The 16,810-nt window shown below is 41.9% G+C and overlaps 1 protein-coding gene across 1 annotated transcript in view; it reads left to right on the top strand.

Moving 5' to 3' along the window:
- ABCB7 (ATP binding cassette subfamily B member 7) overlaps positions 1-15,735 on the top strand; it is a 36,369-nt gene extending 20,634 nt beyond the window's left edge. The window contains exons 6-16 of the mRNA XM_030967546.1: positions 771-1,039; positions 2,207-2,295; positions 2,825-2,912; positions 3,557-3,731; positions 5,119-5,276; positions 5,809-5,972; positions 6,132-6,261; positions 7,283-7,454; positions 10,985-11,088; positions 12,540-12,647; positions 15,191-15,735. Coding sequence (XP_030823406.1) covers positions 771-1,039; positions 2,207-2,295; positions 2,825-2,912; positions 3,557-3,731; positions 5,119-5,276; positions 5,809-5,972; positions 6,132-6,261; positions 7,283-7,454; positions 10,985-11,088; positions 12,540-12,647; positions 15,191-15,409 — 1,676 coding nt within the window. The 3' untranslated portion in view covers positions 15,410-15,735. The remainder of the gene's footprint in view (positions 1-770; positions 1,040-2,206; positions 2,296-2,824; positions 2,913-3,556; positions 3,732-5,118; positions 5,277-5,808; positions 5,973-6,131; positions 6,262-7,282; positions 7,455-10,984; positions 11,089-12,539; positions 12,648-15,190) is intronic.
- The last annotated feature ends 1,075 nt before the right edge of the window (positions 15,736-16,810 follow it).

A 16,810-nucleotide genomic window follows, 5' to 3' on the forward strand; every position in this document is an offset into this window, starting at 1 on the left:
CCACAAGCTGTGTGGCCTTGGGCACTTCCAGGGATCCAGGGACAGCCACAGCTTCCCTGTGCACCTGTGCCAGGGCCTCACCACCCTCCCAGGGAACAATTCCTAATTCCCAAGATCCCATCCATCCCTGCCCTGTGGCAGTGGGAGCCATTCCCCGTGTCGTGTCCCTCCATCCTTTGTCCCCAGTCCCTCTCCAGCTCTCCTGGAACCAAACCCACCTAATCTCAGCCCTGCTATGTCTGGAAAGCATTATACTATCCATGTACATTGCCCTAGCCATATGGCCTGTCCAAGTACAGTCATCAGCCTCCACCATCCTACCTATCCTCATGCTAGCATTTAGGCCCTGAAAGGTGCTCTGGGGTCTCCCTGAAGCCTTCTCCTCTCCAGGTGAGCACCCCCAGCTCTGCCAGAGCCCCCAGAGTGTTGTAACAATTTCATAGTTACGCTGTGTTGATGTCTATTCCTAATATTCTCTGACCTTGCTTCTGGTATTCCAATTAAAAAGTGAAATAATGCTTATAGAAATTATTCTTGATTATAAATCCTGCCCTTTCTTATAACCAGCTATAAAAAGAAACTGATTTAAATGTGTGCACAATGGTTTATAAATGAAAAATTGCATAAAGCTTGGGCCAATTAAGTATAAATTACCTTTGAACTAAAATTGTTGAAAATATATAAAGAATGAGTCTAGTGTAATTTCATGCATGAAGGGAAGTTGAAAATATAATTATTTTCATTTTGTAAACTTTTTCATTCCTTTTTAGATGGTATCTCAAGAGCTGGGGCAGCGTTATTTAATGAAGCTAGAAATGCAGTATTTGGGAAGGTAGCTCAAAATTCAATCAGGAGGATTGCCAAGAATGTTTTCCTGCACCTTCACAACCTGGACCTGGCCTTCCATCTGAGCAGGCAAACAGGAGCTCTGTCAAAAACCATCGACAGAGGCACCAGGGGCATCAGCTTTGTTCTCAGTGCTTTAGTGTTTAACCTGGGACCCACAATGTTTGAGGTGGCTCTGGTCAGTGGAATTCTGGTAAGTGTGGTTAATCATTGTTGGAATTGTCTCATTTAGGAATGATGCTCTTACCAAAGTCTACTGAGTACTAATAATAATCATTGAATTTATAAGGTGAAAGCAACTACTTTAAAAGAGAGCAACACATAGTTTTCAAGTATCTGTTGCTTTAAATAAGCTTATTTGAAATGATTTTCACATTTAAAACCTCTCTTCAGCCAGTTGCATTTATGTGGACAGTTTTTAATGTTTTTCTACAGAATTGTTGGAAAAAATGAAATCAGAAAAGTAAACTGTTCACACAAGTGTCAAATATATCCAGGTGAATAGTGAAGAAACAGAATAAAAATGTTGTGGTTCAGTGTATTCAGAATAGAGGAGGGAGTGATTATTGGTTCTTTCCTGAATACTGATCTGGACTTATCCAGAACTTAAAAGTGAAAATTAGCTTTTGGAAAACAGGCTTCTCCTGGCAGGTTTTAAGCTTAATGCCCTGAAATTTGAACTTCTACAAAATAAATCACACGTTCTGTCTTTGAAGTCAGGATCTTTGGGTGTTATTTGGGTGCAAAAATCTGAATCATGATTATGTATCTTGGTTTAAATTAAAAACAAGAATCTTGTTCTATTTATTGGCCTTTTTGGAAAGACTTAATCAAGTTTGAATGGAACAGTGAAATGCCTGTTGGGTTCCATTTTCTAACCAGTGGAAATTGCAGACCAGGCTGGCTGTCAGCCAACCCTCCTTAGGGCTTTTCTCTCCTGATGTGCCCTGAAGTACAGAAAATGCTTCCTAAGTTGTTTTGCAAGGCCATTTATTTCTTCTTCTACAGTCCAGCTTTATTTCAAAATCCACTGAAAAAGCATAGAAACAAATACTTTTTTGTGAAAGCAGCATAAGCATCAGCAGCATTTATGTTTTATAATGTGAAAAATAACTTTGCAGTATTATATACACTAGCTCTTGGTTATTGCCTCCAATCTTTTCATCTAAATCCTTCTTGCTGCTTTCCTTTTGAGTTGAAGCCTTTATTTAGCCTTAAGCTGTTCAGAGCAGGGATTGCATTGGGAGGGACCATCATTTCTTGTCTTAAAATTAGAATAGCTTAGCTGGAGACATCAGTGAAGTTTTGAAAACAATGATGATTCTTTTTTTTTATTATTATTTGATTTGAAATCTTGCAGTATTACAAGTGTGGTGCCGAGTTTGCTTTGGTCACTCTGGGGACCCTGGGAGCCTACGCAGCGTTCACCATAGGAATCACACAGTGGAGGTAAGGCAGGCCCTGCCCTCACAGTCCTCAGGGTGCTCCCATGCCTCAGCCTCAGCTTGGGATGGTGCCTTCAGTGGCTGCCTGGAACAGAGGCCAGACAGGATTAAGAGAATAACGTGGGTATTTATTAAAGGCCTTCAGTAGGTTCACCTTGGGCAGTGCAGAAACCACCAAGGACACACCCAGGATGGACAATGGTCACGAGTTTTTCAGACAATTACAAGTTTGGTTCATTTACATATCAGGGGTTAATCCTCCAATTCCAGCTTCAGGCAATGAAGTCATATTCCCCCAGTTTGCTCCCCCCCAAAACACTTTTCTTGATACTTTTCAGGGCCTGAGGCAGTAGAGCATCTTTGAATCTCAGGCCTAGAGGAACTGTTTTGTCAGACCAAAATGTGAAGACAGTTAACTAACACTCTATATAGAATTTAGAGTTATACACTAATGCAGTACAGGGTTTGAAAAATAGAAAAGCTAAATTCCTAATGCATCAGTGACTGGATGAAACCTTCCTTTCCTTTCCCAGGACAAAGTTTCGGATAGAAATGAACAAAGCTGACAACGACGCTGGTAACGCTGCCATTGACTCGCTCCTGAATTATGAGACTGTGAAGGTAAGGCCAGTCTTTACTACCAGGCTCTTTGTCTTGCTTCTGTCAGCCTTAGGGAAGTGAGTCATAAGATTCATCTTTAAAGGGCTGCATATTTGGAGCAATAGCATATTTTTAAGCATTATTCATTTGAAGAGGAGTGCGTGGCACTGACAGAGTAGCGGGAAGGTTGTTAGCGGGGGCTGGGAAAAATCTCTTTGTTAATAAAGAATGAGAAGTTTCTTTCATGGCTGAATCACCTTGACCATCAATTTCTGCAAAGAGTAAACTTAGTCTTGAAGAGGAGATTTAGGTTGGATATTAGGGAAGGTTGATCACCCAGAGGATGGTGGGGCACTGAACAAGCTCCCAAGGAATGGACATGGTCCTGAGGCTGCCAGGGCTCCAGGAGTGTTTAGACAGCTCTGTCAGGCACAGGGTGGGATTGTTGGTGTGTCCTGGGCAGGAGCTGGGCTGCATGATCCTTGTGGGTTCTTTCCAACTCAGGATATTCTCTGATTCCTTCCTTCAGTTGTGAGAACTGTTGGAGAGGAGCTGTGTGTGTGTGTGTGTGTGTGTCACTGCATGTTCATACTGGATTTTAGAGCCACTTCACCAGTCCAACATGTTTGTCACTGTCACATTTACCATTTTTGTTTATATTGTAGTATTTCAATAATGAAAAATACGAAGCCCAACGGTATGATGAGTTCCTGAAGACCTATGAAAAAGCCTCCCTGAAGACTACCTCTACTTTAGCTCTCCTCAACTTTGGCCAGAGTGCCATATTTAGTGTGGGTTTAACAGCCATCATGGTGCTCGCCAGCCAGGGCATTATTGCAGGTAACTCACCTGTCTGAAAGCCTAAAATGAGTCTCCTTTACCTCAGTTCATCCACAACAGAGGTGTTAGTGTTAATTAGCTGAGGGTTGATGTGATAGTTCATTTTGAGAGTTTTTGGTTGAGAGTTTTAAGTTTTGTCTATATATTTCTGCTTCTTGGGAGTATTATTAATTCCATTTTATCTCTCTCTCAATGGCTCTCTCAATCATACTATGATTTTATCAAAAGCATTATAAAAGTTTAGCAGTTAAAGAAAGATCCCAAGAAAATGTCACTTTAGGAAGTTTTTCTTAAAGGTTTTTGAAAGGCACTTCTATAGATAAAAATATTTCTGTGGACATTGTACAAAGATCCTTTCTTTTTGCCCTTCTCCCTTACCATTTTGGCAAGACTCCATGTATGTATACCCCTGTGCTTTGTTTCCAGTAGTTTTGTTACCAATAATTCACTTTCCTTCCATTAATAAGGGCACATTATTAAAATAATTGCTTCCATCTGTTCTACACTTGTCTAATTTACTACATAAAATAAAGCCTGCTTGATTAGGAAGACAGAGTACAAACTTCAAATACAGAATTGGGATGAAGCTCTGCTAAAGCAAGGTGGTTTTAGAGTAAAAATAATGATGCTTTAAAGACTGTTAACATCCAGAAGTGTTTGAAGGGCAGACCTTTATACCATGTGCTCTTTCTTGCATCTGCTTTGCCCTTTTTAAAGATGCCAGGGCAGGGAAGGGTTACACTGAACAGATCAGTCAGTAGGTGCAGTTTATAGCTGTTCTTAGGAAGATTTAGAATAGCTTGAAGCAGGATGGTAGACATATGGCTTTAAATCATCTTTCTGGGCCTGTTTCAGCTGAACTGACCTGCCACTTACCTTTAGCTGCTGTGACATCCTGAGCTTTCCCTTGATCAGCCTGTTTGATACCGAGCTGCCCAGAGCTTCTCAGTGTGTTTCAGCAGCTCTCTGGTACATACAGTGTGAAAGCTCTCTCTTGATCATGACAGAATCTATCATTAGGATTTGTCTGTAATTGTACTTAAGATTGTCTTTCCTGATTTGTGCTTCCATATATTATTTCCTTCCCTTTTAACTTCCTTAGGCCTCTCTGAGGATTTTACAGTCTGATGTGTGTGCTGCTTGCCTTATTTGCCAGTGCTATTGCATCTTTTTTAAAGTGAAATCCACACAAATATTGCCATTCATTTCAGGCACCCATATAAAAATCTGGGAATGGATTCTGGGGTTTTGTTTGTTATTTAAACATCTGGGTTTAGAAATGAGATAAAAGAAATTAGGTTTGATGGACTTGATTCTTTCTTTTGGTGCATCCTAAAAGGAAAACCCTTCAAGTCTCCTTATTCTCTCACACCCCTTTTGTTTTAAGGCAGCCTTTCTGTTGGAGATCTGGTAATGGTGAATGGATTGCTGTTCCAGCTTTCTCTGCCCCTGAACTTCCTGGGAACAGTGTACAGAGAGACAAGACAAGCACTGATAGATATGAATACCTTGTTTACACTTCTCAGTGTAGATACCAAAATTAAAGTAAGTAGTAGCTTATTTTCTTAAAGTACTTGGGCATTTAACAGGGCTGTTAGTGGCAATGCCATCATTTTACCACATTCTCATCTTCCAGGTTTAATTTCTATTCATGAAAGATTTGTTGTGTGTGAGGTTGCTGTTCTGCCTCTTCTTTAAGTGCAGTTACTGCAATAAGTTGATTTTTTTTTTCTTGCAGAGAAGCAAAAATTGCTTCATGGAAGCTGTGTTTGTATTGAGATTTTTTTATTTAAGTATTCATGCCTCGTGCTTGAATTTTTATTGGTAATTAATGATGCAGAATATATTGCAAAAGAAGTTATGAGGCAGAGTGTTTACAGCAGGAATTTTTACCTCCTTTGGGGAAAAGGAGGAACAAACCAATGTCACTTGTGCAGCAAAATATGATTATTTTCCACATATCTGAGCTGGACTGTCTGTTTGCCTTTTTGTGAGGTGGGAAAGGGACTGTTGAGCTTGTTGAAGTGTTGGAGATAATTTCTGGGCAGCAGATAAAGTGGAATTCTTCTTTTCATAGGACAAAGAGCTGGCTCCACCCCTGCAGATCACCCCCCAGACTGCTTCCATTGCCTTTGACAATGTGCATTTTGAATACCTGAAGGGGCAGAAAGTCCTTGCTGGAGTGTCCTTTGAAGTCCCTGCAGGAAAGAAAGTGGCCATTGTAGGAGGTAGTGGGTCAGGGTGGGTAAATGGACTAAATATGCCAATCAACGTAGAATTTAGTTTCTTAAATGTGGTGCTGCTTGTGTTTGCTTTTTATTGTTTGTACATCATTCCTGATTGGAGATTGTAAATGGCAAACCAGGATGTAACATTAACTTCAATTCTTTTCAATTCCAGGAAAAGCACCATTGTGAGGTTATTATTTCGTTTCTATGAACCTCAGAAAGGAAACATTTATGTTGCTGGACAGAACATCCAAGATGTCAGTTTGGAAAGTCTGAGAAAGGCAATAGGAGTTGTGCCTCAGGTATTCCATGTTTCTTTCTCCCCAGACAGTCCATTGGAACAGTAACTCTGGTCTATTGTAGCAGTAATTCTCAGTATCTGGCACTGTTCAGTGAAGGCCACTCCTAATGCAGTGGTTTTGCATGGTGACTTTCAAAGGAACTAGACTTTTTTCCCCCAGGAAATATTATGTTTTTATATGCATCATCATATAGATCCAATTTCTGAAATGTGTTTAAGCCTCCCCATGAGAAACTGCCTCCAGCTTTAAGTGATTTAGCTTTATAGTTGATTACCACCCGTAATGAGTTAGCAAAGTGGTGAAACTGTGCATGACATACATATTTAGGACACAAAATGTATTAATCCCTTTTTTGGGAAAAGAAATGTCCCCAAACACTTTTACCTTCAGGCTGTGTAAAGAAAAATACAAACCATTCTGTATGGATTCTTTCACAGGCTGGGGACTGTAACAGGCCCTGGTTTTGCAAGGGCCCCATGGTGTGCACAAACCTAAAGATAGGAAATGCCAAGCCATGGTGAATGGGCTAGAAAGACCCTATTCCACCTTTGGACCCCTGCTTATCTCTCTGTAACCCTGTAGGTCACTTTCCTTTAACCTTTGCCATTGGAACATTTCTGATCCCCTGTACCCTATATAAAGGGCTGTTTTAGCCTGGTTTTGATAGAAGAGCTGTCACTGGAACCTTTCTCAGAAGAACCAATAAAGACATCATTGTGGGACCCCACATGGCCTTCTCTCTTTCCCTGTGTCTGCCTGCCTGGGCACCTTGCAAGCTGAAGAGCTGATAATCACTAAAGAGCTGATAATCACTAAAGAGCTGATATCCCTTAAGCTTGCTAAGGTTGCCTGTGGCTGAGAACTGCTTGGGAATTGGGACAGTCTGTCCCATAAGAGGACTGAGCTATCCAGACCCTGCAGCCTGCTGGGGACACCCTGAACCCAGCAAGGCTGATTTAGGGGACAGTTCTGAAGCTGATGTTCATAATTTCTTCTTTAAATTTGCTTCCCGCCAATGCAGGATGCTGTTCTCTTCCATAACACCATCTACTACAACCTGCTCTATGGCAACACAGAGGCCACAGCAGAGGAGGTGTACGCGGTGGCCAGGCTGGCAGGGATCCATGATGCCATCCTGAGGATGCCCAATGGCTACAACACCCAGGTTGGGGAGCGAGGACTCAAACTCTCAGGTGGGCTTCCAGCTTCTTTGTATCCCTTTTGCTGCCTCAAAGTTTCATGCAGAGTTTAGTCCTCAGGTTTGCTTTTAGTTTATTTAGTTTATCATACAGAATCATTAAGGTGGGAGAAGATCTCCAAGATCAGGTCCAGCCTGTGAGTAAATCCCACCATGCCCATTAAACTGCATCACCAAGTGCCACATCCATTCCTTTTTGGCTTCCAGGGATGGTGACTCCACCACTGCCCAGGGCAGCCTGATCCAATGTATGACCCTTCAGTGAAGAAATCTTGCCTATCATCCAACCTGAACCTCCCCTGGCCCAGCCTGAGGCTGTTCCCTCTCCTCCTGTCCCTGTTCCCTGGGAGCAGAGCCCAGGCCCCCCCAGCTGTCCCCTCCTGTCAGGAGTTGTGCAGAGCCACAAGATCCCCCCTGAGCCTCCTTTGCTCCAGGCTGAGCCCCTTTCCAGCTCCCTCAGCTGCCCCTCATAGGATTTATGTTCCAGGCCCTTCCCCAGCTCCATTCTCTTCTCTGGACACTCTCCAGCCCCTTAATGTCCTCCCCAAAATACCTACCTGGAAAGGCTGAATATTAATATGAAGGTGTGCAGTTTAAGGCAGCTGTAGTCTGCAAGATGTTCAAAGGAATGTATTTTCAGGGGATAGTGTTAATTGAGGTTGTAAGTGAGGCTGGTGGTGCATCTAAGTAAAAATTATTTTTCTCATGATCTGTTTGGGTAGTGGACTAGAATTGGGCACTTTGTGTGTTTTGAGGGATGCAGTGGGTGCAGACAGAGGTGCTGCCTGTTGCAGAGACAGTTCTGAGGGGGATTTCTTTCTCTGCAGCTGCTGCAGTCAGGAGTCCTGGTGCCTTTGAAAAAGGGGGTCAGAGGGTACAGGCTGTACCCAGAACGTGAGTGCAGGAGAAAGTGTGCATGCTGCAGAAGGGGATTATGCAGAGACCTAAAAGAGAAATAAAGTATGTGAAGCACAGATCTGGGTGAGGGAATAGAAGGTGCTAAATAGGTACTGGCAGAACTGAAGAGAGTCGTGCTAACAATGAAAGATTTGTCTTGTGCTGCCTGTCTCCCCACACTCATAATTGCTGGAAAGAGGATTTGACTGACAAATAGGTTTGAAATGTCTTGGTGTTGATAGAAGAATAGAATGGTTTCAGTTGGAGGGAATCTTCTAAAAATCATCTAAACCAACCCTCCTGCTGCGAGCAGGGGCATCTTTCACTAGACCAGGTTGCTCCGTGCCTTAGAACTTATGTTGAGGTTTAGATTGGCTTTTAGGAAAAATCTCTTCATCCAAAGATTTGATCAGGCTTCTCAGGGCAGTGGTGGACTCCTCATGCCTGGAGGGATTTTACAGCTGTGTGGATGTGGCACTTGGGGACATGGGTCAGTGGTGACCATGGTGGCTGGGGGAACAGTTGGGCTCCATGGTCTTGTGGGGCTTTTCCAACCTGCATGACTCTGTGTCCCTTTCTGAGTCTGGAGCATTGTGTGTGGGTATGTTGGAGTTTCCTTCTGACCTCGTGACTCCTGTAACAGAGCCTTTCAGAAAATGGTTCTGCCTTTCCTCCATCCTTCAGTGTGTGCTGCCACTGGGATGGTCATAAGCACCCACCTGCCAGTACTTCCACAAAGATGGTGTTGAGAAAGGGAAGGGAATTGTGTTCTTTTACTGCTTTGTTTGTATTTAACAAAGAAAGAGTATGTAAAATACTCAGGAGAAAGACAATGGAATTCTTTCGAGCTCTGAATAAGCATCTGTCACTGAAAGAACAGCTTCAGTTTCTTATTTTCAACAATTAGGTGAATATTGACAAATCCCAGTTGTAAACAAGCTTCAGGAATGTGTGCAGCCAGGGTACAGGAGTCTCAGGCCAGTGCTCTCAGAACTGGTGTCATTGTTCAAAGGATTGGAGATACCAAATGGAAAGCTCTGAGTTCCTTCAGTGGCTGTGTAAAATGCTACTGCTAATTGGAATCTATAGTTCTCTCAATAGTAGATTGGCTCCCTAAATCCTTATAAAGATATGTATTGGATTCATTTCAGAATCAGTTTCTGGGGTTTTTTTAAGTTGGGTGAGGCTTCCTCAAGTCTAAGGAGAACACAAAGTCCTGCTTTGTTGTGTTACTTTGTGGCAGGAATAGGGTGAGTAAAAGCTGCGTGAATTGAAGTGATTCTCTTTAAAATCCAGGGGTTTGTGTGCACAATGGAAAAACAAGATTTTAGCTGCAATGACAGATTTGCCAATTTAAGTGGTGATGTAGCATTTTGTGCAGTTCTTACTGTTCTCAAGGATTGATTCATCAAGAGTAAAGAGTGAAAAACAAGTTGTTTGGGTTGTTCCAATTAGAACCCATATCAGTGTTGGCTAATAGATGTGTAATAGGCAGAGCTGCAAATCCCTGACTCTGTGAATGGAACAATTTCTGTGCTGCTGCCCTGAGTGTGAATGGGGAACAACATTCCCTGCAAATATGGGGGATCTGGTTACTGAAATATGTCTTTCAAACATGGATATTGTCAAGCTGTGAGTTTTGAAGATGCTGTACAGGGGAGGGAGGGAGAGCACACTAAAACAGACTGAGTAAATCATACAGTTCTAATTGCTCCCGAGTTCTGCCAAAGACAGTTTAAAATGTGAACTGCAGCATTACCACCAGCCTTTTAAATGGTTTATGAAAGCATGTTCTCTCCTGATAGGAATGGAACATTAACAAGAATATAATGGTATTAAATGGAATGTTTTGAAGTCTTGCATAAAACAAAGGAGGACAAGTGCACAAATGTGATGTGTTTGCGTCGCGTACCAAATGTTTAGCAGATTTTAAGTTCTCAAACGCACCTGTTTTCCTGTCTGTAAAAGTTGCCCTGAGTTATTCTTGAGTAGATGTTGGCTGTAAGAATTGTTTAGGAAGGAAACTAGTCTGAAACTGGGTTATATCAGAAACCAGCAGGCTGTAGATTGCAGGCTGATGGTGGTTTGCAGTACAATATTAACTGTTCTTGAGTGAAATTTGCCATTTTGGGGTAGGAAGTTGGATGAATATCAAGGAGAGACCTGAAAGACACAATGTGTGAGCAAAATGCCTGAAATCCAATACAGCAGGTGTGGAGAGAACAGTGGTGAGAGAAAACTGGATTTGTGTGTGCAGAGTTCCTAAATGGAGCAGAGCTTAGGCCAGGTTGAATGGGCTCCTACTCCCAGGTGTACAGAATGAGTAACTGTACAGCATTGTTACTCACCTGTGTCAGACTCTTGCCTTGGAGCAGATATAAAATAGTTCTCTGTCCTTTTCCAAAAGGATGAGCAATCTTGAATCACTAAATTTACCAGAGAGCAGGAACTTGTGTGCTATCTTATGTAACGTGTCAGACATTTGTCAGCAGTGACTCTGATGTCTATTAAAAAAAGGAGAAAAAACCCAACAACCAACCCTTCAAAATCATGTCTGCTGTTGAATTTAGACTATCACAATTGTAACTTAATCTTTTTTCTTTTTTTTCCTCTTTCCCCCTCATTCAGGAGGAGAAAAGCAAAGAGTTGCAATTGCCAGAGCAATGTTAAAGGAGCCACTTATTTTTCTCTATGATGAAGCCACATCATCTTTAGATTCAATTACAGAAGAGGTAAATTGGGATAAAAATTCTAAAATTTAGGTGATACAATGATGTTTGATTCTGATGCTTTTCCTTGTTCTTTTCCTCTCAGAATTCTGTTCTTTTTCAAGTGTTTTCTCAATATTATTAAGAGATGCTGTGTTGAAGCTGTTGTCCTAAAATGTGGAGCAGAGATGCTCAGTCCATCTCCATGGAGAGAGTGAGGGATATCAGCTGTCTCTGGGATATTTTCTGTTTCCACTCTTGACACATTCATACCTTGAAGCTGGTGCAGCTAAAAAATCCCTCTAAATAATTGAGATATAATGCAGGACAAACCCCCCTGGTTTGTTGTGCAGATGCAGGTGATGTGGGTGTGACCTGCAGTGCTGCTGTTCATTTGTGCTCATTCCACAGGAAGAGCTGTGACATGCATGTGGTGGCACTGTGACAGGAGCTGCATCAGCCTTCATAACAACATCTTTGTTTAAGCACAAAACTCTCAGCACCAGCAGTAATTTCCCAAACTGATGTCATCAAAAATGAGTTAAGCTATGGCTCTGTTCACTTATGCAGATTGAGTGAATTTATTGACCTGTAATCACTAAATTGCTTTCATTTTCCAGATGCAAAGAATCCAGAGGATGAACTGTACATCCATATAGCACAGCTCTGAAATGTAGCACAGCTTCCTCGTGGGCCAGAAATGTCCACATCACTCTGAGTTCTCACATTTTTCCTCTCTTGATTTGCTGTATCTGTGCAAGAGTCATAAGCAAAGCAGAAAGTTTCAGAGTAGAAATCACTTGGAAGACAGCAAATGAAAATGAGGCTTTTCCACAAGAGTATGCCTGGAAATGGAAATCTTTTCTGACAAAAATTTTCAGAGAAATAAAGTGGACACTTCACTTCTGGTAGTGAGGGCACAAATTCCCCGTCAGTGCTCCTTGCAGAGGGATGTGGTTTGGAAGGTGACATAGAGCTCACATAGGAAACACTGGATGGATAGATAGATAATTCCCAGAATTGCTCTGCCCTTGTTCCACATTAGCATAATACTGAGAGGGATTTTTTTCTTTAACAATCATGGGAAAGCATTAATATTACAACCACGAGGAGTTCTTATTTTCAGATGCTTTTACTGCTGTTTGCTGCTTGTGTAGCATGGCTCCGTGGGGAAGTTTTTTCCTGAAATGAAGTGACACTTCTCTTCCTGTGTCCCTGGGGATAGCTGTGTTTTTCTGTGAATACAAGCTTTTTTTTCAGTTTGAGGCTTTAGCAAAACCACAGATATTTCATGTTTGGGACTCTTCTGTTTCTCCTGTACGTACTCGTGGCCGTTTGTTATTGGGAAGCTGTAGCAGTACCAGATATGATTTTCAAAACTTATTTACAGTAATTTGCATATTTCCAGCAGCATTTTATCTCTCCTCATCTCACTCAGGAGTGTGTAAGAGTTTGTGTCTATTCCATTCTTGCAGAACATTCTCAAAGCCATGAGGGACATGGTGAAGCACCGGACGTCGATTTTCATTGCCCACAGGTTGTCCACGGTGGTGGATGCAGATGAGATCATCGTGCTGGATCAGGTGAGGGCTCCCCTGGTGCTGTGGGATATTCACATCATGTCAGGGTTTGGTTTAGGGACTCTGTGTGTCCAGTTTGAATTGTTACACTCCCACCAAGCTGCTAGAAGTTTTTTCTTTGGAAATGAACATGTTTGAAAATTCCATCCCAAGCTTGGCATGTGTGACTCTCTTGTATGTTGTTGTTTTTATGCCTTACTGTTGCATGTTTTTAATCTAATTTTTTGCATGCTTCTGTCATCTGAAATTTCCTAATGTGTTCCCCCAATTTATGCTTCGCTCTCATTGCTCAGTGTCTGTTTTTCACATACATCCATTTTTCCTCTCAGCGGAAGGAGAGAGGACAGCGTGTTCCGTTTCCATGCAGACAGAACTATTGCAGGATTGTTCAGCCTCATTATGTTAAAAATCTGAGCACCATTCTCTGTTGTACCTGTAGAAAAGTGTGATTGTTCCCTTTCTGTAGGCTTCTTTTGTAAGAAAAAACCAACATGTCTCAACATTTGATTCCCTAATATCAGTGTTCAGCTGTTACCTCATACTCACCCAAAGTCCATTTTTTCTCTATTATCCATATCTGGCAAGAGATTTAAAATAAACAAATGTCCTTAAGATAACTTCATAATTATTCTTTTAACTGATAATGCTGAAAGTACAGTGCTCTGATCTGCTGATAATAGATGTTAAATTTATCTCTGCATTCTTTTTTATCAGTTGCTATTTATAAGCTTGTGCTCATAGGTGTCTTTAGTGACTTAAAATACACATCTAAAAGCAAATAAATTATTCTTACACTACATTCAGTGATTTCAGGGACAATTAGAACCATATCTTTATGAAATAGTGACATTTGCTACACAAAACTCAGCTTTATATGAATCTCAGGATGAAGTAGTGGAATAAATCACTTGCAGTGCTCCATGGAGTTTTTATTTGTTTTTGATCTGCTTTGTTTTTTCAGCTTTTGCTGAAAAACCCTCTCCTAAGGTGTATCCTTCCTACAAGTGCACGTTAAAACATCTCACAAACATTTTGTAACGTGTCACAAGGCAATTGGCAGCTTTTTGTTTTCCATGCAATTTTTCACAGCTTCCTGAGAGCGTGTTTTGTGTTGTAGTGTAACTGTTAAATTAAAAATAAAAGCACAGCCTTGAACTGTGAGGGAGCCAGGGTGCTTCCTTTGCTGAAGGATGGAATTGTGGATGAGGGAGGCAGCACTGCCTTGTGCCTCTGCCATCCCAGCAGGATTGATGTGTTAGCAGCCAGGTAACTCAGGATCAGGAGCAGGGATGACACAGGGTGATTGTGCCTGGTTTTACTTAGCAATGGTAATCAGGGAATCACAATTCCAGCACCTTTGCTGAGGTAAAATCAGAATCATTCCTGGGTGAGTAAATGTTGGAATAATGATACAGATCCTGATGCTGTAGAGCTGAGCAGAGAAGTTCCATTTTTAGGATTGGTCAAGACTTACTAAAAAAAAAGCCAACATTCAAAACCTGCTCTCTACTCCAAATTAATCATTTAAAGAATTTAAGTAAATTCTGCAGTTCTGTTGATCAAGTGTATGTTTGTTCAGATTCCACTGGCACAACTACTAATAGAAGTGCCAAGACACAAATTCTTTCCCAGCTTGTCCATCAGCAGATGTCACAAGGAGGTAGATTTAATTGTAAATCAGAATTTAGAACTGATATCAAATCCATGTAGTTGTCTGTATAATGAGAAGGAAAAGTAGCTGGAGAATGAATTAATGTATCAGTTTAATTTGAAGTCAGTGAATGTGTCTCTCAAAGTAGAAAATTAGTTTGGTTTTTAAAGAGTGATGGTATTTCTCTGTAGGGTTGGAGTTCTCATGGGATTCTCCTCTCCAACTCTTCCTTTCCATGCTGATAGTCAATAAATCATCTCTGCTCCTGAGAACAGCCCAGAAAACTGAACAGCTCACACAATTTTCATGGTGGTGATTGCAGTGACACAAGCTACAGAGCACCCATAAAAGCAGTTTGCACTAATTGTTTTCAGGATTTGATCTTAGATGTGCTTTGCTTGTCTAATATAAACCCCTCTCTGTCTGCTCTTCTCTTTTAGCTTCCTCACCTGTGTTTGTTACTGAGCAAAGATAAATCTGTGTTTATTTTGGTACATTGATGTCACTTTGCAGGAGTAGTTGAACACCTTGCTCCTCCTATAGAGGTCCATATTTACTTTAGATTCCACATTTACTTTAGATAACTCCTCCAGTTTAGATAGGAAACTTTACTTTAGATAACTCCTCCAGTTTAGATAGGAAACTTTCCATGCTACTTTAGATTTTGTCCAGATGGACAAAAGGCACCCACAGTCTGAGAAGAGCACAGCTCCTTGTTTCAGCTGGCAGTGCCCACACAAGTGAGTGCACTGTGCAGTCCATCCTTCCTTGCTGTTTCAAGCTCTTCCTCATTTATAACTGCTCTAATCCATACTGTGAAACTGTGGTCCATAGGCTGGCCTGTTGCTAAAGATCTGGGAGTGTGGGTTCCTGACTTCCTGCCCTTGTTTTGCAGGGTAAAGTCGCAGAACGTGGCAGGCACGCAGAGCTCCTGGCAAACCCCAGCAATCTCTACTATGAGATGTGGCACACACAGAGCAGCAAAGTGCTCCACAGTCACAACCACCCAGACTGGGAGGAGAGACATAGCCACACGTCCAAAGAGGAGGAAAGGAAGAAGCTAGAAGAAGAAATTATCAACAGTGTGAAAGGCTGTGGGAACTGTTCGTGCTGAATAGGATCCTGGATCTTGTATAGCAGGTTAAAAATGCACAAGAATACAGTGAAATACAGCTCTTGTTTTTAAGTCAGCATTCAAAAACTTCTGGGTTTTGCAATTTTTGGATTTTACAGTTTCACAGAGGGACATAATTTCAACCAAAGGAGTTCTATTTTTGCATCTTTAGGAATCTCTAATATTCAGTGGCATCTGCAAGAGCTGAGCTTTTTCAAAAACTTTAAACTTCCCAACCAAGGGTGTAATTTATGGCAATTTTTAGGCATTGATAAATTCTCCTGGTAGTTGCCTGATGTGGATTATTAAATTGTAAACAGATTTGTCCCTGATTTACATTATTTCTCATCATTGATGGTTGATAAATGCGTCATGTTTTAATTGTAATTGGGCTAATTTGAACTCATTTGCTAGTGAGGAAGATGCCTTTTAAATTCTTCAGTGGTGTTCTGGTTTAAAAATCTTCCTTGTAGAGAGTAAGAACAGCCTCAACAAAACATTAGACTTCTAGTAGCAAACTAAATATTGGAATTACCCCTCTCACCTTCCAGAAGCACCTTTCATACTGCACTATCAGGAAATGGATTGGTATTATTCTAAAGGAAAACTAACAGCATTTTTAGGTGAAAAATGAACAATTCTAAGTTCAGGATTCTGTATCCTCACCATCTGCTGTAGTAGCCAAAGCAGAATGAAGTCGCTCTTTCTAGTTCAGTCATGGTCTTAGGGAGCAATTAAGATTCAATAAAGACTTCCATAAATTTCTATTATCTCATTAATGTATGAGAAAATGACCTGGATAATGCTGAAAGCATTGCTGTAATAATCTCCTCATTTCAACAGCCAAAACTTCTCCAGTGGATGGAAACCTCAGACTCTGGGGTCTGCAGGACGCTGGGGGTGTGTCAGGTTTGGGGGGGCTGCAGGGGTCACGTCTGGGAGAAGGTGCCAGAAGCTTCTCCTGTGTCCAGCAGAGCCAAGGCTGAGCACCTCACCAACAGGGCAATGCACTGCTGGGATCACAGATTGGGAAAGGAGGGAAAGCCTTGTAAGTGTAAGAGCAACTGCAGCCAGAGAGAGGAGCGGGAAATGGGAGAGGAGCAGCCCTGCAGACACAAGGGCAGGGAAGAAGGAGGGGCAAGAGGAGCTCCAGGCACTGGAGCCGAGATTCCCTGCAGCCCATGGGGGTCCACAGTGGAGCAGAAATGCACCTGCAGCCTGGGAAGGAGCCCTGCATGGAGCAGAGATGCACCAGGAGCCCTGCATGGAGCAGAGATGCACCTGCAGCCTGGGAAGGAGCCCTGCATGGAGCAGAGATGCACCCTGGGAAGGAGCCCTGCATGGAGCAGGGATGCACCTGCAGCCTGGGAAGGAGCCCTGCATGGAGCAGGGATGCACCTG

Source organism: Camarhynchus parvulus, chromosome 4A, assembly GCF_901933205.1.
Source record: "Camarhynchus parvulus chromosome 4A, STF_HiC, whole genome shotgun sequence".
NCBI classification, from domain to species: domain Eukaryota; kingdom Metazoa; phylum Chordata; class Aves; order Passeriformes; family Thraupidae; genus Camarhynchus; species Camarhynchus parvulus.